We start from the raw sequence: 22,115 nt of genomic DNA, 5'->3' as shown, positions 1-22,115 counted from the left end.
CATCTTAGCTGCCACTGAGTCGTCTCCATCCTTTAGTCAAACATGCATGCTTCCAACTCACTAAAAATACCGCACTCTGTCCCCAGGCACCAGTTTACCTGTGTTCCTCGCCCTGTCAGCTACCGGCCGCTAACTGTCAGAGCTCTCACCAGAGCCTCTCTTTCTACAAGCCAACTTCTGGTAGCGTATCGTTTCATGTTGACGATAAGCTCTTCATATATTGAGATAAACGTGGAAATTTGCAACTGATTGCGTGGTCGGAGAAGATGTAGCACCTATCACCATTGATACCTATTCGATTGATTGTCGGTCTGAAGGAGGAGATAACAATCTTTGTCATTACAATGATGTGTAGCTACACTTAGGCGTACTTCAATGACGCTTGCGCGTATGTCTCTGGACTTCCTTTTGTGGCTCCTTCAGCTCAGCAACGAACGGCGTAGTAGCCAGCAGGCCGTTGTGCTACTTTGTTGAGGAATGGATGTTTCTTCCCACCAGCTATTCTGTCAGTTTAATTTCCCATAAATTGGTAAGCAAATAACACTAGATAAATTGGACATTTCATGTACATAAGCCACTTTCTTAGAATTTCTGCATGTTGTCAGAGCATTACATGTCGAAGCGATGTTTCCGAAGTGTTTTTAAAGATATTGACGTATCTGGAATGTAAGACCGTAACCACACACATCGTAATTCGGTTTTAATAAATTGTGGAAACTTACACGTGCTAAATATCGGGCTAAATGCTGCCACCAGTTGCAATCTACTGTTGGTTCCCAGTAAAACACTTTTGCTATGACTGGTATCTTTACTTCTGATTCTGCCTTAACGTCATATATTTTCGTAACACTGATATCTTTCTAATTAAAATTCATAAGCTCCAAGGCTTTTGTTATTTGAAAACACTGCCGTCTGACGCTATATAGATGACTCTGTTTGTAGAGTCCGATTGCTAACGTAGGAAGTTTCAGTCTTCCAGCAATTCACTATAAAGTTTATCGAACACATAAGAGCGAAAAACTTCTGTCTTCAGACTCGAGAACACATTCTGACACTTCGTGTTCCATTACCAATTCTCGGTGTCATTTCAACTAGCATGTTTTCAGGAGAAATGAACGGAGGAGTTCTCTTCTTTAATTCCATGTGGTTCCAATCTGCCGAGCCAGCAAAATTTCTGTGAGTGTGTTTTAGAGATCCTAGGATTTATTTTCTCCCAGTGAGAACTTGCAATGGACGTAATCAACATTCTAAACGAACTAGGTTTTCTGTAGAGATTTCAGGCTTCATTTTTATCTCTTGAGAACCTAGGAGGAAAATGGTCGACTATTTACTGAACTCGATATATCCTTAGCATGTCAGCCCAAAAAAGGTTTGTGACTGGATTAATAGAGAAAGAGCAAAGTTAAGATAGCGGTTTTAACGCCCCAGGTGTACTCCATATATCCTGTAGTCTGTTAGTCCAAAACGTTTCGTGACTCGATTAATAATAAAAAAAGAGAAAAGTTAAGTAGCGGTTTCAAAGCCTCAGGTGTTCTACATAGTGGAACGTACAGAACATTCATGCAATCGTATAAAACTGTTGCTTATCTCGCGCAAACATTTGCTTGAAAGTTGGTTATGTTGTCAACGCGTTGAGTCTTCATTGGATTTCTGCACGGTCGTTTTGTGGTTGTTTCGTACTGATAACACCAAATCTTGTCAGCTGTGATAACTTTTTCCAGAAAATAATTATCCTTGTTTTGCATTTCAGTCAAGTAGTGGCAACTGTCCACATGTCGTAGGTGTAAGGGACGAACTTTGTGCATAGTTTTCTCGTCTTTAAAACGTTGCGAAAAATGGTGTGATGCTTCATTACTATTTCGGACGACAACGTTCACATTACAAGCGCACGTCTACTACTTAAAACAGAACTAACAGGTCGAATGCACGTATGTTGTTTACAGTTACTACATCAAGCTGCCACTGCTGTTTCTGCACTGACGTCGTTTGTACGCCAGGAATAAAATCAGACTCTCAATTCTGTGGACAGACGGTGTATGACTGGGCAGAGCAAGTTCCCTAGACGTTGATTGCTTGCGATGCACATTGTTAAGGTTTACAATTCCCCAAAACACGCTACTTTTCGATGTCGCACTTAATGATGGTTGCTGGTTACAGTACTGGAAGACTGTGGTGCTGAAAAGGCACAGCTTGGAAACCTCTGACTAGGCAGATCCATGCACGGTCAAAGTTCCTGAGTCGATCGCCATTTGGCACAACCGTCGGAGCACGTGGTAGCTTATAAACATTAAAAACGTGGAAAGCATTAGCCGACACGTTACGCAGAAGTTTCCTATGATTTATATATCGATTTCTTACGTGAGCTCCATTAATACAGGTAAATAGTAATGAAGAATAGTGATGTTAAATATAGCAAACTGGAAGCTCTCCTCTTCATGTACTAAGCAACAGTATTGTCTTTCACAGGAAATACATAGAATGGAAAGAAGTCAAACGAAAAAGTAAGGAAAAAGTAATAAAGATGTAATTCAAGATTAAACACACTCTGCCACCAAAATAAAATCTATTGCGACACATCATTTGATTTGTTTGTGACGTTGTACCTTGCATAAATACGTACAATGTAATAGGGTTGCATGAAATTCATGCTGTGTGTTCAGAGACAATTAGTACTTTACCGAAGGTGTCATACATTTTTTCTTTCGAAGTGCCAACAAATAGCACCGCATTTGGGAAACGAATATGCAGGTTTCAACGTTTAAAGTCCACTTAGCTCCGATGAAGAATAGGCTGTGTCCTTCTTGAAGGAATCATCCACAGAAAATCTGAACTAGGGTAACGAGGATCTGAAGCCTGTTCCTCGTGATTACAAACTTCACTACTAATCCTACTTCACACTTCTTTGATCTACATGTGATTGAAATATGCGGGTTATTACAGGGTGTCTTAAGCCGAAAGCCATTGACAAACCAAGTATCCGAACTTCAACCGCACCACCTGAGATGCGAACTGTTTGCACATGCAGAATAATAATATACGGAACACAATAAATGACAGCCTATGAGCAGCTATTAACCACTCACAGATTCTGAAGTCCGGAAGAAACTTCCTCAACAGTACAATTCCTGTAGACATCGTACTTCATCTAGACTCGAGATATGGCGAGCTAGGCTGAGCAACCTGTCTCAGTTGGTATTTCCTAGAGAAACTTTACCAGCCAATGAAATGCGGAGCTAAGTCCCTAAACAGATTAAGGAGCACAGTGAGAAAACAAAAGTATTTCGGGCAACACATAATCTTTCCAGGGTCCGAACCACACTCTGTAACCGCAGACAGCTACGAACTATGCAGAACCTGTACTGCTGTCCATAGGTATTCACTGAGAGCCCTTCTTCCTCCAAGAGAAGGCAGGAATTTCCGGGCTCAAGCAGTTCAGCAATTATCAAAGGCTGAGGTTTTAAGTGTTCATTTTTTCTTTAACTTTTTTCTTGTACTCTTTATTTACTCAGGTGCATTTATAAATCGTATCAGTCTTCGTTCTCTTGTTTTATCAGAAAAATATAATTTATGTGACTACTATATGCACAAGTTTTGACACCTAAAAGCACACTTCTAGAATTTGACAGATGAGATTTTCCATTCTTTGCTAACTGCGATCTTTGTTTAAAATTATTGTGGACGATGAACTAAGTTTTTCGTTTCATCGTCCACACTAAAATCTTGGAGAAAAGGTCGCTAATGTAGCATGACAATTTTCTTTTAGATTTCTGTGTTTGTAATCTTCGTTTGTAAAAAGTTTTTCGTGTGCAGTATTAACCATTAGAGACAAAACATGTGATAATGGAGATGGAAAATTAATAGACTCACAAATATTTCAATAGAAACAAGCGATAATTTATTAATAAGATAATGTAGTGTGAAGACTTGAAAAAACTTGAACAACTACTCGTAAGCATCTATAAGTTTGTATGTGAAAAATAATTTGGAACATGCATTTTATGCGATAACAGCTGAAAGGGGTTGTTGCTACTTATTACAATATAGTACTAGAAGTAATATAGTTGTAAACAAAAAAATATAACCACGTTTACTCATGCGTGAGGTGTATCATATTTATTGCGTGAAACGACTTCAATGATCAATATCATTTATAAAAATCCTACGACAATTTAATATGGCTGAAGTTTTTATGGAGAAATCATATCTGCGAACAAAGCGTCGTGCATGTAGTATATTATAATAGGCTGAAGACAAGCACTAATAATCAGTAATAGTTTATCAAAGCTATCTTGTATGTTACCAACATATCTGCCAACGTCATATCGAATTTACCAAATCGCGATCGAAATATTCTGTAATTCCCGTTGACTTCCATCGTCGCATAGTCTTCGTTGTATGTTCATCGACAACTAACCATCTTCAACAATAGTTACTAGGACATTCTGCACGACAATGTGTGTGGGCGGATGAATATTAGCATCCTTCCTCTGACAGACAACAGATAACTATTCGTGTCTGGAGTTGGTGATAACAGAATGCCAGATCAAACACCTTTCAGCCTTCTATTTACCAAACTGTCGTAGTAAATCCTCGAAACTGGTAGCCAAATAAAATAACAGTTTGGGAATTAGGTGTTGGATTTGACATTCTGTGCTGCACAGCCGAGTTCTCCACCCATGGACATACAGAGACTTGGTGATAATAGTCGCTCCTTCTTATCTCACTGACATTCATCCCAAAACTAGTGTGGCTGGCCGCGGTGGCCGAGCGGTTCTAGGCGCTTCAGTCCGGAACCGTGTGACTGCTACGGTCGCAGGTTCGAATCCTGCCTCGGGCATGGATGTGTGTGATGTTCTTAGGTTAGTTAGGTTTAAGTAGTTCTACGTTCTAGGGGACTGATGACCACAGAAGTTAAGTACCACAGTGCTCAGAGCCATTTTTGAACCGCTGCTCGTAAACAACCTGCACTGACGCCTAGTCCGTACTGAACACGCACAGTCCAACGCGACACGTGCCTTAGCTGCGTTGTTGACCGTCAAACACAACCCTCTCACTACTACCGCTGTTCACATTATTTTGACAATCTCCTGTACACTCTAAGGAAAAATAAATAAAAAAAGAAAATAATAAAACTGCACCACCAAGGAGCTATCAACACTGGTCACAAGTTGACATTCATTCTGGTATCGACAAAAAAAGGCAAAGTTGTTGACTTTGGCGGCTGGGGGATGAGTGTGTGACGCTGCAGCGCAGTTTCACCGCTCACCGCGCAAGAACAGTGACAGGACACACGTCGATGCCAGGGCGTAAAGTCTTTGCGAATTTCATCCAGTGGACACAGTCGGACAATAAATATGCCTCACAGAGAGGCGCATGAACAATATACACAGATGACAGGCTATGTTGTTTGGATGAAGAAAGCCATTTGGACTAATCGGCGAGTCCTTCGATATTTGAGTAGGAGGGATGGTACTCGATGAGTTTGGCAGGAATTGGTGAACGATGGCCGAACACAACGTTAAGAAAGAGGTAGTAGACCTAGAGAGACAACGGAATGCGAGAACCGTGCAATCATCAAAGAGGCACTCAGAGCCCGGATCAGTCTTTGTCATCGATGCTACTGTCTGTGGAAAGATGGGCCCTATGATGTCGCTTAACAGTATCTTTGCTTCATCGCGCAGAAATCGTTTGGCATCGAACGCCTTGGGTCGATCAAAATTGGGACAAAAAGTGACTCCCAACGTCGCCTAAATGGGCTGTTAGGGTCGATGGCACGCCGCTACGGGCGCAGTGGACACGGAGGCAGGCCTCCTGCGCCTCACTGGGGAACACAGACGTGCGCCCACACCACACGCCGTGGCACTCCGAAGGCGGACTGGTGACGGAACAGCACAGGCTGCGTGCTGCCTGCTCTTGGCCACGCAGCACACAGTTGCACTGCTACCAGAGCCTCGTTTATAATGGCCGGACTGGGTTCTGCTGCACATGCTCTTGTCTCAAATTGGAATGAGGCATCGCATGCCGACAGCCAAGTGCGGCATTTTTACTTTACTAACCTAAGGACATCACACACATCCAAGCCCGAGGCAGGATTCGAACCTGCGGCCATAGCGGTCGCGCGGTTCCAGAATGTAGCGCCGAGAACCGCTCGGCAACTCAGCCGTTATTACATACGGTTGTTTACGCCCAGAAGTAATATAAAAAAAACGTATAGCTTCACTTTCTGGAGGGACGTCAAAGTGTCACTCATTACACTATAAGCATGCTTAATCATTCCTTACATCAAATTCTATCCGCTAAGAAAAACACTAAGTATCCTCGTTAGATCCTATAAAGTCTAACTGAGATCTTGAATCACGTCATATAATCTACTTAAATTGGTAGTATGGTATACAAGATAAACAGAGCAAGTGAGCAAAAGTAACGAAATAATATTATGGAGGCTATAGACAAAAGCACAGTTAAAACGGCACACTTACACGTAAAACAGCAGCATAGCTCTTTGTGACGTAGTAACGGTTATGGTCTGGCAAACATGATTTCACAGGCTTAATACATTCTGCATCTGGGTGTAAAGTTGTGTGGCGAGAAGCGGCTGAGGTGCTGGCTCAGACCCTCAGACCCTGCTTCGGATCCCGAGCCAGGCGCCGCCCTTGACGGAGAGTGTGGCGCTGTCCGGCTGGAGTCTGAGCGGCACCGGCGTCTTGGCGACCGCCTGGAGGCTGAACCTGGACAGCAGCTGGACGAGCACCGCCTTGGACTCCATCAGCGCGAACCTCTGGGCTGCAAAGGCGTAAGTCAGCAGTGAACTACACGGAGACTCTATAGGTGAGCAATAAGAGAGCAGTGGTAGGAAACCAGTTTGGATGGAAGAGATGAAACAGAAACACCACGAAGGATGTAACGCAATGTGACAACAGCAAGGCTGCGAAAGATAGTACAACGTCTTTCACAGTCCTGCGGTTCTGGAGCTATGTCGACAGACCAACAACGTCTGCTGCAAAAAAAAAAAAAAAAAAAAGAAGAAGAAGAAGGAAAGAAAATGTTCAAATGTGTGTGAATTCCTAATGGACCAAACTGCTTAGGTCCTCGGTCCGTAGACTTACACACTACTTAAACTAACTTACACTAAGGACAACACACAGTCGCGCATGTCCGCGGGAGGACACGAACCTCGGCCGGTAGGGCCCGCGCAGTCCGTGACATGGCGCCTGGAACCACGCGGCTACTGCGCGCGGACCCGTCTGCTGGACTGTTGCCGCGGTGCTGCACTGTGTTCGTCAGAAACGACGTCGGCGTTATCGTTGAGTCGGGGAGTGGGAGAATGCAGTGTATTCGGGACTCCTCCAAGCAGACAAGGAGGGAGCTCAGCCTGCGACTCACCGACTCCGATGAGCTTTTAAATGCTAGTCAGACGGCACTCGAATAAAGTAACTGTGAAAACGTCTAGGTCACTACGTTTCCGTTTGTGAAACAATAGAACTCAGAGACCATGAAGCAGAATCCGATCATAACCAGGTGGGACCGTTAGAACACACGAAAATAAGGAAATTAGAGATGCTCGGGGAAGAAAACCCCTACCAACACGGGCAGTGGCTACGTGAATTTCAAAAAATGTAAAGTAATAAAAGGCCTGCATTCAGATCAGAGTCAAGGGTTTCGAGTCGCACTTCTGGCGACATATTTCCTCTTTTTCCAAAGGAAAGGAAGCTGTCGCAAAAGTTATATACTGTTGTCACAAATACAATAAATTTATCGCAAAACAGGAAAGAAATATGATCAGTTTATGTGCCTACAAGCTGCGATGACAAGTGTTTGATCCATGGTGCAAACTTTATTTTTTGTACTTATTTTTTCTCACGACGTACAATAACCAAAAGTATTGCGCACTTAGTGATGGAATCTCTGTCTTTCTGTTAACCGAACGAGGTGGCACCATAGTTAGCACACTGGGCTCGCATTCGGTAGGACGACGGTTTCGAACACGTGTCGCTTCATCCAGATTTAGGTTCTCCCTGATTTCTCTAATTCGCTTCAGGGAGGTGCTAGGATGGTACTTTTGAAACTGCACGGCAGATGTCTTTCCCCATCCTTCCCTAATCCGATGGGACCGAAGACTTCGCTGTTTGGTCCCCTCCCCCCCCCCCCCCCCCCCCCCCCCCGAAATGAACCAATCAACTAATCTTTCTGTTTCTTGAAGGTTCACTTATTTCACCTTATCGTGGTAAGGTAAGTATCGTGTAATTAGGAGAAGCAGAGAAATCCTTTGCAAATGCACATTGCGTATGCTTGCTTCCAGCCAAGTGCCCTTCGGGAGGCATGCTTTGTTAGCGTTTTATAAAGGCGTTTCTCTTGGATATTAATTTCACCACGTTCATGACCAATACAGATAAAACTTCCTTAGTTTCGACCTATCGAACGATACCGTCCTGTCTGAAATGCCCTCTTCATCGTAGCATTTGATATCGGTCAGTTCGGAAACGAACATAGTAGTGACGTAAACCTTCCATAGGCGATCCTTTCGAGGAGTCCCCGACCATTACCAGTAAGTCAAAGGTCGTCGAAACAGATGTACATAGATGGCATTCCGGTTATCGATCAACCATGCCATCGATGACAAAAGGGCACCTATCAGAGGGGATACAGTTTGCCAGCTAGTCCCACATCCACAGTGACTGTGTACACAGACCCAATGGGTGCAGTAGGGCACAGAGATGACGCCTACCACACTCTCTGCGTTGGAGGGCCGTAGGTGGTGGTGGTTAGTGTTTAACGTCCCGTCGGCAGGAGGGCCATAGGAAGAATGGAAGCAGTACAGTCGCAGACTGGTGTGGCACGATGGTTTAATGTGAGTCGTCTTGTTGCTTCTCCTATTGGCGACAGTTTATAGAGGCTGAACTGTATCCTGAAGACCAGGGTGGGGCCGACCATATGTGACACACGAAAGAGAGGACACTATTTGGTTGCAAGGACACGATGGTACTCCCTCAGCACTACACAGCACCTGGCACCTGACCTCTAGGCATCCACAGGACGTGTTGTATCGAGAGATACGGTGTGCAGAGGTTTCTAGAGAGTGGCCTGTATTGTTTGAGACCTGCTGTATATGTATGTACCTCTGACGCTTCTTCAGAGAAGGGAACCTATAGAGTGGAGTCATCGACATGCTACTTGGACAGTCAAACAATGAGCCAATGTTCTTTTCACAGATGGATTCCGATTTGGTCTGGCAAGTGACAATCGACGGATTCACAACTGGAGGGAACGTGGAACACGATTTCGGAACTCAAACATTGTGGAAAGAGCCTGATATCGAGGACAGTCCCTAATGGTGTGGGCAGGGACCACTCGATTACTCAAATACCTCTTTATGAAGTTTTCTGGGTGAATCGGGAAGGTTTAACTGCTGACAGCTATCGTGAAGACATCTTGGGATGCCATGTGCGGTCGTTGTGAATTGCAGTGCGCCAGACTTCGTAACGATGGACAATAATGGTCCCCTCGTAGAACGTGGGTGGTTGATGTGTCCCTGGAAATGTAAGACATTACATGAATGGCGTGGTCTGCTCGCTCTCCCAATTTCAGTCTGAACCCACTGGGGTGCACTAGGGAGACAGGTTGCATTACGTTAGCATTCACCAACCACCATCCAAGATTTGCGAGCAGCTCTGCAGGAAGAACGGGAGTTATTGCCTCAACATGGGACTGGTGATATTGTTCACAATATGTCCCATCGTGGTCAGGCGTGTATTGCTGCCAAAATTGAGCACATTAACCAGTTGTCAGAATGTGTGTGTAAAGTTGGAAACATGAAGAAGATTTTAGTCTACCGTTATGCACGTTGCAGTTGTTCACGTTTTGTATTCTCTACATTTTTTCTACTTGACTATCATCTGTTTGTACTGCTTTGTGGCAAAATAACATCAACCTTGCAAAATTTTCGTTTGTTGCTTTTATTTTGGACAACAGTGTAAATGTCTGCTGTCAAAAGGTTTAACGACGATAGTTAACGGTGCCTAGTCCTTTCATGTCATTTCCATGATGATGGGATTTCCTGGTCAGCGATACACTATAATCAATAACTCAGAAATGATTACCATTGGGAGTATTTTGTGACTTAGCTAAGGCTTTTGATTGTGTGATCCATGATACGCTTAAGTAAAAGTTAAGATATTCAGTTTATAGGATATTAGGCATAGCAGATTCATGTTTTTTATGTTATCAAAATGACATAATGCAAAGTGTTTCGGTTCCATGTCACTCACATTGCAATACTCACTCAGAATTTGAAAGAATGGTGTAAAACAATATTCGTTTGTGGATCCTCTTATTTCTGTTAAACCGAAATAATATCACACATTTTGACATCTTTACTCATCAAAGAAATAGAAATGCATTATTTAGCATGTTTGTTTTATGCCATCCATAAAGAACACTCACCATAAGAAAACTAACACGAAAACCTATGCCAAATGTACCACGCTCACCCCAAAGCACACACGACTGACAGACACATTTAAATGACACTACTGGCTGGAGAATCATATGATATATTTCTACTGCACATTGACCCACCACCCGCCTTCTTACGTGCACACTATATGTGACTGCAAACTATCTCTTCCCTCAAGCAACTCTACACACGTGGTTTCAGCAGTACGATAGCCACTTGAGGAGATTTCTTTCGAAGAACGAGTTTTACCACTTCCTCAAAGCCCTCCACATTCGCCTGACACGCCGCCTTTTGAACATGTTTGGATCAAGACTGTAGGGTAAATCAAGATTGTAGGGCCACTTGCTTTCCATGGTCGTCCAGTCAACACTGCTGATTCTTCACTGACATACTTAACAGCCATGTGGAGAATGATATCCGATGGAAGAATACAGCAATCAATGGCGAATGATCTGAATTTATTGCAGATCGATTACGACTATAGAAAAGCCATAATCAGTGCTAGTGGTAACAGAAACAAATAAGATACTAGACTTTACAAGATAGTGTAATGCAGTAAAAATACTAAGGAGAAAAATGGGTGCCACTCATCACCCAGTATGGTCACATCAAACTTGTGCTCAGGCACGTATATCTTTCAGATTCGAATGCATAGTCACATGTATAATCATACTGAGAAAAAGAAGCTGCAAATTTTACAGAATATGAACATATAATTGAAGTTGTTGTTCACAGACTATTGTAGCACCAATGGTTTTGCCAATTTCACCAAGAGCACCATCTATGTGGGTAAATAATCAAGCTAAATAATATTTTTGTAAAAACATCAAGATAGGTGAGTGGCATACATATAGACATAACATACACTGTTAATATTAGGAGCTACCAAATAATTTACAAAAAGTAAATGAACAATCTAAATACAAATAGAGACATAACTATGTCAATACATTCTAAAACCAATTAAAAAAGTGTAGAAGTGTCATCTGTGGATGGCGAGAGCATATATTTGCATATAAAAACATAAAATTTAGAAAACCATGGACACAATATTGTACAAATACAATTAAATACAATGAAATGGATTCAAACTAACGTGTAAAAACCTGTATTATAAAGCAGGGCCACATCTGCGCAAATATCGCACACACTATAGGCTGTGACACCTAACCCTATCTAACAGACGGTTTTCAGATAACTCTCAAAAGAGGACGTTTTGAACTACCATCAGGTTAATGCCAGATATATCACATATAGTCGTCTTCTTAACCCCTCTATGGATGGTCGTGTTTCTCGCAACCCTTTCCTTGTCTGTGTCACGGTTTTATATTTTAAATAAAGTTGTTATTCCATTAAATGACGTATGACCTATCTTTTTTAAAAAAATTATGCCGTTATACGCATTGTATCCTCTCGCCATTCATAGATGGCACTATCTACATATTTGTAACTGTTTTTTCCATGTACTGAATTCGTGTTGTTGTTGTTGTTGTTGTTGTGGTCTACAATCCTGAGACTGGTTTGATGCTGCACTCCATGCTACTCTAACCTGTGGAAGCTTCTTCATCTCCCAGTACCTTTTGCAACCTACATCCTGCTTAGTGTACTCATCTCTTGGTCTCCCTCTACGATTTTTACCCTCCACGCTACCCTCCAGTACTAAATTGGTGATCCCTTGATGCCTCAGAACATGTCCTACCAACCGGTCCCTTCTCGTCAAGTTGTGCCACAAACTCCACTTCTCCCCAATTCTACTCAATACCTCCTCATTAGTTATGTGATCTACCCATCTAATCTTCAGCGTTCTTCTGCAGCACCACATTTCGAAAGCTTCTATTCTCTTCTTGTCCAAATTATTTATCATCCATGTTTCACTTCCATACATGGCTACACTCCATAGAAATATTTTCAGAAACGACTTCCTGACACTTAAATCTATACTCGATGTTAACAAATTTCTCTTCTTCAGAAACGCTTTCCTTGCCATTGCCAGTCTACAATTCATATCCTCTCTACTTCGACCATCATCAGTTATTTTGCTCCCCAAATAGAAAAAAATCCTTTACTACTTTAAGTGTCTCATTTCTTAATCTAATTCCCTCAGCATCACCCAAGTCAACTCGACTACATTCCATTATCCTCGTTTTGCTTTTGTTGATGTTCATCTTATATCCTCCTTTCAAGACACTATCCATTCCGTTCAACTGCTCTTCCAAGTCCTTTGCTGTCTCTGACAAAATTACAATGTCACTCGCGAACCTCAAAGTTTTTATTTCTTCTCCATGGACTTTAATACCTACTCCGAATTTTTCTTTTGTTACATTTACTGCTTGCTCGATATACAGATTCAATAACATCAGGGAGAGGCTACAACCCTTTCTCACTCCCTTCCCAACGACTGCTTCCCTTTCAAGTCCCTCGACTCTTATAACTGCCATCTGGTTTCTGTACAAATTGTAAATAGCATTTCGCTCCGTGTATTTCACCCCTGCGACCTTCAGAATTTGAAAGAGAGTATTCCAGTCAAAATTGTCAAAAGCTTTCTCTAAGTCTACAAATGTTAGAAACGTAGGTTTATCATTCCTTAAACTAGCTTCTAAGACAAGTCGTAGGTTCAGTATTGCCTCACGTGTTCCAACATTTCTACGGAATCCAAACTGATCTTCCCCGACGTCGGCCTCTACTACACTCCTGGAAATGGAAAAAAGAACACATTGACACCGGTGTGTCAGATCCACCATACTTGCTCCGGACACTGCGAGAGGGCTGTACAAGCAATGATCACACGCACGGCACAGCGGACACACCAGGAACCGCGGTATTGGCCGTCGAATGGCACTAGCTGCGCAGCATTTGTGCACCGCCGCCGTCAGTGTCAGCCAGTTTGCCGTGGCATACGGAGCTCCATCGCAGTCTTTAACACTGATAGCATGCCGCGACAGCGTGGACGTGAACCGTATGTGCAGTTGACGGACTTTGAGCGACGACGTATAGTGGGCATGCGGGAGGCCGGGTGGACGTACCGCCGAATTGAACAACACGTGGGGCGTGAGGTCTCCACAGTACATCGATGTTGTTGCCAGAGGTCGGCGGGAGGTGCACGTGCCCGTCGACCTGGGACCGGACCGCAGCGACTCACGGATGCACGCCAAGACCGTAGGATCCTTCGCAGTGCCGTAGGGGACCGCACCGCCACTTCCCAGCAAATTAGGGACACTGTTGCTCCTGGGGTATCGGCGATGACCATTCGCAACTGTCTCCATGAAGCTGGGCAACGGTCCCGCACACCGTTAGGCCGTCTTCCGCTCACAACCCAACATCGTGCAGCCCGCCTCCAGTGGTGTCGCGACAGGCGTGAATGGGGGGACGAATAGAGACGAGTCGTCTTCAGCGATGAGAGTCGCTTCTGCCTTGGTGCCAATGATGGTCGTATGCGTGTTTGGCGCCGTGCAGGTGAGCGCCACAATCAGGACTGCATACGACCGAGGCACACAGGGCCAACACCCGGCATCATGGTGTGGGGAGCGATCTCCTACACTGGCCGTACACCTCTGGTGATCGTCGAGGGGACACTGAATAGTGCACGGTACATCCAAACCGTCATCGAACCCATCGTTCTACCATTCCTAGACCGGCAAGGGAACTTGCTGTTCCAACAGGACAATGCACGTCCGCATGTATCCCGTGCCACCCAACGTGCTCTAGAAAGTGTAAGTCAACTACCCTGGCCAGCAAGATCTCCGGATCTGTCCCCCATTGAGCATGTTTGGGACTGGATGAAGCGTCGTCTCACGTGGTCTGCACGTCCAGCACGAACGCTGGTCCAACTGAGGCGCCAGGTGGAAATGGCATGGCAAGCCGTTCCACAGGACTACATCCAGCATCTCTACGATCGTCTCCATGGGAGAATAGCAGCCGGTATTGCTACGAAAGGTGAATATAGACTGTACTAGTGCCGACATTGTGCATGCTCTGTTGCCTGTGTCTATGTGCCTGTGGTTCTGTCAGTGTGATCATGTGATGTATCTGACCCCAGGAATGTGTCAATAAAGTTTCCCCTTCCTGGGACAATGAATTCACGGTGTTCTTATTTCAATTTCCAGGAGTGTAGTTTTTCCATTCGTCTGTAAAGAATTCGCGTTAGTATTTTGCAGCCATGAGTTATTAAACGCCAGCCAGTGTTGCCGAATGGTTCTAGGCACATGCCTTGGGCATAGATGTGTGTGATGTCCTTAGGTTAGTTAGGTTTAAGTAGTTCTAAGTCCTAGAGGACTGATGACCTCAGATTTTAAGTCCCCTAGTGCTCAGAGCCATTTGAACTTATTAAACTGATAGTTCGGTAATTTTCACATCTGTCAACACTTGCTTTCTTTGGGACTGGAATTATTATATTCTTCTTGAAGTCTGAGGTCATTTTGCCTGTCTCACACATTTTGCTCACCAGATGGTAGAGTTTTGTCAGGACTGGCTCTCCCAAGGCTGTCAGTAGTTCTAACGAAATGTTGTCTACTTCCGGGCCTTGTTTCCACTTAGGTCTTTCAGTGCTCTATCAAACTCTTCACGCAGTATCATATCTCCCATTTCATTTTCATCCATATACACTTCCATTTCCATAATATTGTTCTCAAGTACATCGCCTTTGTATAGACCTTCTATATACACCTTCCACCTACCTGCTTTCCCTTCTTTGGTTAGAACTGGGTTTCAACCTGAGCTCTCGATATTCATTCAAGTGGTTCTCTTTCCTCCAAATATCTCTTTAATTTTCCTGTAGTCAGTGTCTATCTTACCCCTAATGAGATAAGCCTCTACATCCTTGCATTCGTCCTCTAGCCATGCCTGCTTAGCCATTTTGCACTTCCTGTCGATCTAATTTTTGAGACGCTTGTATTCCTTTTTGCCTGCTTCTTTTACTGCAGTTTTATATTTTCTACTTTCATCCGTTAAATTCAGTATCTCTTCTGTTACCCAAGGATTTCTACTAGCCCTCGTCTTTTTACCTACTCGATACTCTGCTGTCTTCACTACTTCATCCCTCAAACCTACCCATTCTTCTTCTACTGTATTTCTGTCCCCCATTCCTGTCAATTGTTCCCGTATGCTCTCCCTGAAACTCTGTACAACCTCTGGTTTAGTCATTTTTTCCATGTCCCATCTCCTTAAATTCCCACATTTTTGCAGTTTCTTTAGTTTTAATCTACAGTTCATAAGCAATAGATTGTGATCAGATTCCACATCTGCCCCTGTAAATCTCTTGCAATTTAAAAACGTGTTCCTAAATCTCGGTCATACCATTATATATTCTATCTGAAACCTATCTGTATATCCAGGCTTCTTCCATGTATACAACCTTCTTTTATGATTCTTGAACCAAGTGTTAACTATGATTAAGTTATGCTCTGTGCAGAATTCTTCCAGGCGGCTTTCTCTTTCATTTCTTACCCACAATCCATATTCACCTACAACGTTTCTTTCTCTCCCTTTTCCTATTGCCGAATTCCAGTCACCCATGACAGTCCAGATGAGTCAATCATCCAGACTGTTGCCCCTGCAACTACTGAAAAGGCTGCTGCCCCTCTTCAGGAACCACACGTTTGTATGGCCTCTCAACAGATACCCCTCCGTTGTGGTTGCACCTACGGTACGGCCATCTGTATCGCTGAGGCACGCAAGACCCCCCCCCCCCCCCCAAACGGCAAGGTCCATGGTTCATGGCGGAGGGGAGGTGGGGGGAGAATTCGTGTTAACACTGTTAATGTAGTTTTCATAAATTATTTGGTAGGTTCTAATATTAGCAATATGTACTACGTCTATGTGTACCAATTTCGAACTAATGAGATGTACCTGTCTTAATACTTTTACAAAAATAAACTTTAGCTTGACTATGTGCCCTCAGAGAGAGGCTCTTCATCGAGGTGACCAAACCTGTGGTTTTTCAGTAGTCTGTAAGTAATAACTTCAATTCATGTTGGTATTTTGCAAGGCACTCTGCTCCTTTTTGTCAGTATCCTTATGTGTGTGACTATGTGTTAAATATGTGAGTTGTTGTGTTGAAGCACAAGTTTGATGTGACCATGTTTAGTCATGTATGGACATGTTTTCCTCGCTGGTATTTTTACTGCGTTATAGTGTACTGTGTATGCGTGTATCTTACTTCCTGTTGTTACTCTAGCACTGAAGATGGCTATTCTACAGTCGAGATCGATCTGCAATAAATTCAGGTTATTCACGACCGATCACTGCATTCTTCCATTTGTGTATCCAATGGCCGCTGCGCATGGGAGTCTTATGGATTTCAACATAAATAGAATTCCCAAGACTTACCTCCAGGCCGATTCCTCGCCACAGTTCTTAGGGGTTCTGACTGTAGTAAGCAGAGGCCTTACACCATACTGATCTTTGAGAGAATAAATACACTTCGAGAATTCTAATCATGTCTGAATTTTCCTCTAACCTAATATGTGTTGAACCGTTCTGTCTGAATTTTCCTCTGACTAATATGTGGTGAACCGTTTATTTCTGTCACGTGTATTCTGCTCATGTTGCGTTTTCACAAACAGTACGTTTACTAAATCTGTGAAAGAATTTCTTAAATACATCGTATTATCAGAAAACAATATAGTATTAGAAATGCGTCCTTTAGCTTTGGGTAGCTTAACTTTCGAAGTTTTAAAAGATGTTAAACGTTACGGCGATGCTTACCGATGCAAATGCGAGGTCCAGACCCGAACGGGAAGTAGGTGAACGGCTTGATGAGATGCTTCCTCTCCGGACTGAAGCGCTCCGGGTCGAAACGCTCCGGGTCCGGGAAGTACTTGGGGTCGTAGTGGATGCCGAGCACCGGCATCCAGACGCCGTCTCCGGGTCGCAGCTCGAGGCCCGGGCAGCTCTCTGTGGCCGGCAGCCTGTAGGGGCGCACGCACGTGCGGTCCAGGGAGGCCAGGGGAGTGTACATGCGTAGCGTCTCTGGGAACACAGGCGTCAGCGGAAGTACACGTCTGTGAGCAGCTGAACTGAGGACAGCCGGTAGGTTGGATGGAGGACGGTTCTGGCGCCACAGCGAATCGAATGCCTCTAATCTACATCAACTTTTTATAAACCACTGTGAGGTGCATGGCACGGGATACTTTCCATGGTACCATGCACTGGGTTTCCTTCCAGTTACATTCGGAAATGGAGCACAAGAAGAATGACAGGTTCACTGCCCCTGTGCATGTTGGAATTAGTTTAATCTTGTACCCGAGATCCCTTGAGATCTACATACAGAGTCTGTAGCTCTTTATTGCCCTCAGAGTCTTTCGTACCGACATGACCGAATGAAATTTTCTCGACTTAGAAGCCGAATCAGTTTGAATAAAATGCTCGAGTTTTTGATGGAAGTTCCGGCCATCGTCTTCAGGAGTAAAACCGCTGACTGCTGGGGCCGGCACTGTTCTTCCACTTCTACAGCCACGACAGCGGCCTCTGGCACTAGTGAGAGAGGGCTGGAAGCTGGTTGGGCAGCTCGCTCACACCAGCTCCGGCACGCCACAGGACAGAGTGACGTCAGGTGGAGCGGGAGCCTGGCGCCACATTTGAGCCCGCCTCCCTACAAGCGTCAAGCATTCTGCGTCGTGCGCGCCTCGTTCCGGCCCTCTGAGACTGGTTACAGAGGCTGCAATCGTGGCTAAATAAACAGAAAACTCTGCCAGCCCCGAAATGTGGGGCTCAATGGTAGTGACCCAAGCCCTCCTGCACCCGATGGCGGCGGGGATGACCATCGACAGCTCGAGAATCTTATTCGAATCGGAAACCGAGAAGATTTTATTCACTTTACTGTATTCCAGTACTAGAGTAAAGGTGTTTCTGTGCCACTTTTTATCTCATTTAAATTGTGTAAATTAACTAATTGATCAGTTAGTCCTCTGATGACGTTATGGATTTTCCCCAGACGGCACAAGTTACCTTCCCCACCATGACTCCTCTGGGAAATGACCTCCCCTCCTCCCACACAGAAAAATGGCGGGAAATTCAGATTATCGCGGTAGATTGTATTTTGGCAGTAAATTAAAATGCTAATTACATTTTATTGTAGAGGACATTATAATAATACATTCTTGATTTACATAAATTCAACTTCCATATCATCTTTGGAATACTGATGCAGCCTAATTATGACATCTCAATCCAAGATCTCCAGCACAGAATGCGGGTGCACAGAATAGGAGTGTACTCTATCTCCCTCTTCCTACTGGTGCAAAGTTCAAAGACTAGTGCGAAAACCCAGACTCTTTCCTCTGGCTGTGAAGCACGGGAGAGGTAGTTGCCACTGATCAACCACAAGACAGTAGCTTGACTTCCGTCAAAAACTGCCGGATGTACAGTGGATATTTTCGCTATTACAGCAGCGCTAGAGAATTGCTCCAGTCACTCTAGCAAATAGCCCTACCGAATACTGATTAAAAGTAAATTGAAGAAAGACAAAAGTAATGAGAAGAAGCAGAAATAAGAATAGCTAGAAGCTTAACATTAGGGTAGATACTCTCGACGTAGATGAAGTTACGGAATTCTACTACCTATGCAGCAGTATAACCAATGACGGACGGAGCAAGGAGGATATCAAAAGCAGACTAGCACTGGCAAAAAGGGCATTCCTGGAAAAGAAAAGTCTATTTGTATCAAAAATAGTCTTTAATTGAAGGAAGAAATTTCTGGAAATCTACGTCTGGAGGACAGCATTGTATGGCAGTGAAACATGGACTGTGGGAAAACCGCAACAGAACAGAATCGAAGCATCTGAGATTGGGTGCTACAGGCGAATGTTGAAAATTAGGTGGACTTGTAAAGTAAGGAATGAGGAGGTTCGGTGCAGACTCGAAGAGGAAAGGAATATGTGGAAAGCACTGATAAGGAGAAGGGACAGGGTGATATGACATCAATTAAGACATCATGGAATGACGTCTATGGTACTAGAGGGAGCTGTAGAGGGAAACAACTGTACAGGAATGCAGAGATTGGAATACATCCAGCAAATAATTGAGGACGTAGGTTCCAAGTGCTACTCTGTGTTGAAGAGGTTGGCACAGGAAAAGAAATCGTGGCGGGCCGCGTCAATGCATACTTATGGCTCAACAAAAATAAAGGATACGTAATGAAGAATCAATGTATGACAGTTACTTCTGTGGTATTTACACTAAAATGCCACATTATAGACGCCTTGCCTCTCAGTTTCAGCACAGTTCGCAATTTACTTTTTTTTGCGAATAGTTTCAGAACCAACATTAATAAGCGTTGTGTCAAAACACTCGTTCGCTTAAGAGCTCTCAAATGCCGTTGTAAAGGTGTACTGATCCATTTAAAAAGTGCACATATTCATTGTTTCAGGTGATAGAAAACAATATTATCATTATAGCAAAATTAAAAGGTTAGTTGGGGGATGGCATAAAATCCACCGACAGACAGGTGAATTTGAACGAATAATGACAAAATTTCTTCTTGTTCAGTTTATACTCTATCCATCGTAGGCTGTCAGTTTTATCCCCTTAAAATACCAAGCATATAAATTACATTACTGATCAGTTTCGGGGGTTGAGCCACTTGCAGATGTCTACAGTACGACACCAAATGTACAACAAATAGGTAATACAAGTACAATAAACATGTAAGACACATTTGTGAACAACATACGTAGTCTTCCACATATTAATCTGCTTAGAAGCACAACTTTTACAATACATCTTGCAGGCAAAAATCCTAACAGGTAATTTACCAGTTCTTGTACATTCATGTAACAGCACACCCTGTACTTTTCCGCACTCATACATGCGCTTAACTGTCACATATTGTGGGAAGCAGGCCTCAACCAAACAGTATGGTAAGAGCTGTCATTTTGCAGAGATAAAGCTATCGCCAGAGGGAGTTGCTGCCATGTGATCACAGCGTTACGTGCAAGTCACTTCTTATTAAACTTTCTGCATAATGGACTTTCACAAATTATTTACATTCGTTGTTAATGTATGAAAATCAGTGTCATTCTGGTAACATTTTTCTCTAAAGTGATCTCATTTGTTCGCTTTCGAAAAATAGTGCATAGAAGCGGTTTTTGAAATTTTACTACTGACGAAAATTATTAATTTTAATATAACATTTTAGAAAATCGAACGCGTGCGACCACTTCAGAAAAAAATATGACCAGAATGACACTTATTTTTCTACAGTAATAACGAATGTAACTCGCTTTAGTATTTGACTTAATTGTAAACGATTTTAAAAGTACTGTAAATAATTTTAAAAGTCCACAGATAGGTATGACGTATGACTATAACCCTGTGATGCCTGAATTTCACTGCAGTGGACAACTTTTAATGGTCAATTCTCTGGCGGTTTCAGTGAGTCATGAGGCTGTAAATGCATGCAGGAGTTAACATTAGTAGGGAGTGCCCACTGCAGTGAACTGTATGTGTTTTCAGCCCCAGGTCTGATTGAAAATGCAAAGAAGCGACCATAAACAACTGCCCTCTGTAGTGGTCAGTATGCGCCCCGGAGATGATCATATATGGGGATGTTTTATTATAGTGGCAAGGGTAGTTTATGTTGTGCCACTTTACGTGCTGTGTAATAACAGCAAGCACAGGGATTTTTTTCAGCAATGACTAATAAAAGTGAGGCCATTTTTCTTTTAAATGTGAGATGAGACAATGTAGCATCATTACAGCCATAACGGAAGTTTCATTGTGTCTACAGTAGTTGTAAGTAATGTCAAAGTCCATTGTACACTGGAGATAGTATGTTCATATTCACAGGCCATGTACTTTAGTATGTTCTGCCAAAATGGTTAGCATTTCAACCATGTCGGCCTGCGGATTCGAGGCCAACGTCCGTATCATGGCACAACGGCACCTACCGGTAAAATCTGCCTGCGGCTCTCGTTGTCACTGTAAACCGAAGGTAATGGATCAGTTATGTTATGTTATGTTACGTGATTTATTCATCTCATTACGTACAATTTTCAAATCATTTGTTTTAATATACAGGAGACATGTCAAGGTTTACAAAAGAAACGTTTTTTACTTTTTTTTAAGAGAAATACAAAAGTTTACATTATATTTTACATTTCTAAGTTACAGCTACACATGTACATAAAATACTACATGTAATACAATCCCTGTGTTCAGATTGTGAAATTGTCCTCAATTAATTCATCGCCAGAATAATAACACTTTTCCACCAGAAGAGTAAAGAGCAATCTTTTCATTGAACCAAGCTGCATTTTAAATATATTACTGCCTTTTACTTTATTGAAAATTTTTAACCCCAAATACTCTGGCGTTTGGGTATAAAGTTTTAAACGATGTGTTGGAAGTTTGAAGTTATCTCTGTGGCGAGTGCTGTAGTTGTGGTCAAAACGATAAGTATCTAGTGTATGTTGATTTTTATGTGGGAACACCACCATCTCATATATGTTAAGTGAGAGAATAGATAGTATTTCTAAATTTTTTAACAGTGGTCGACAGGATTCTCGTTTTTTTGCAACATACATGTTCTAATTACTTTCGTTTGTAATACTAGGAGCCTAGTGACATTTGCTGAATTTCCCCAGAAGATTATGCCATAACGAATAACTGACTCAAAGTAGCAGTGCTAAACTATCTTTCTGGTATCCATGTTTGTGACACCTGACAAA

General features: G+C 43.0%; 1 protein-coding gene across 3 annotated transcripts in view; it reads right to left on the bottom strand.

Annotated features, from left to right (window-relative positions):
- Positions 1–3,870: 3,870 nt before the first annotated feature.
- LOC126335584 (cytochrome P450 9e2-like) overlaps positions 3,871–22,115 on the bottom strand; it is a 99,043-nt gene continuing 80,798 nt past the window's right edge. The window contains exons 7-8 of one of the 3 annotated variants that reach the window (XM_049999017.1): positions 17,156–17,419; positions 3,871–6,783 (exon numbers count right to left, since the gene is read on the bottom strand). In XM_049999017.1, coding sequence (XP_049854974.1) covers positions 6,617–6,783; positions 17,156–17,419 — 431 coding nt within the window. In that variant the 3' untranslated portion in view covers positions 3,871–6,616. The remainder of the gene's footprint in view (positions 6,784–17,155; positions 17,420–22,115) is intronic. The other 2 variants (XM_049999018.1, XM_049999019.1) reach the window with 2 other exon arrangements.

The sequence above is a fragment of the Schistocerca gregaria genome, chromosome 2 (assembly GCF_023897955.1).
Source record: "Schistocerca gregaria isolate iqSchGreg1 chromosome 2, iqSchGreg1.2, whole genome shotgun sequence".
NCBI lineage: Eukaryota > Metazoa > Arthropoda > Insecta > Orthoptera > Acrididae > Schistocerca > Schistocerca gregaria.
Note: the sequence above shows the minus strand (reverse complement) of the source record. Positions and strands in the feature narration are given on the sequence as shown.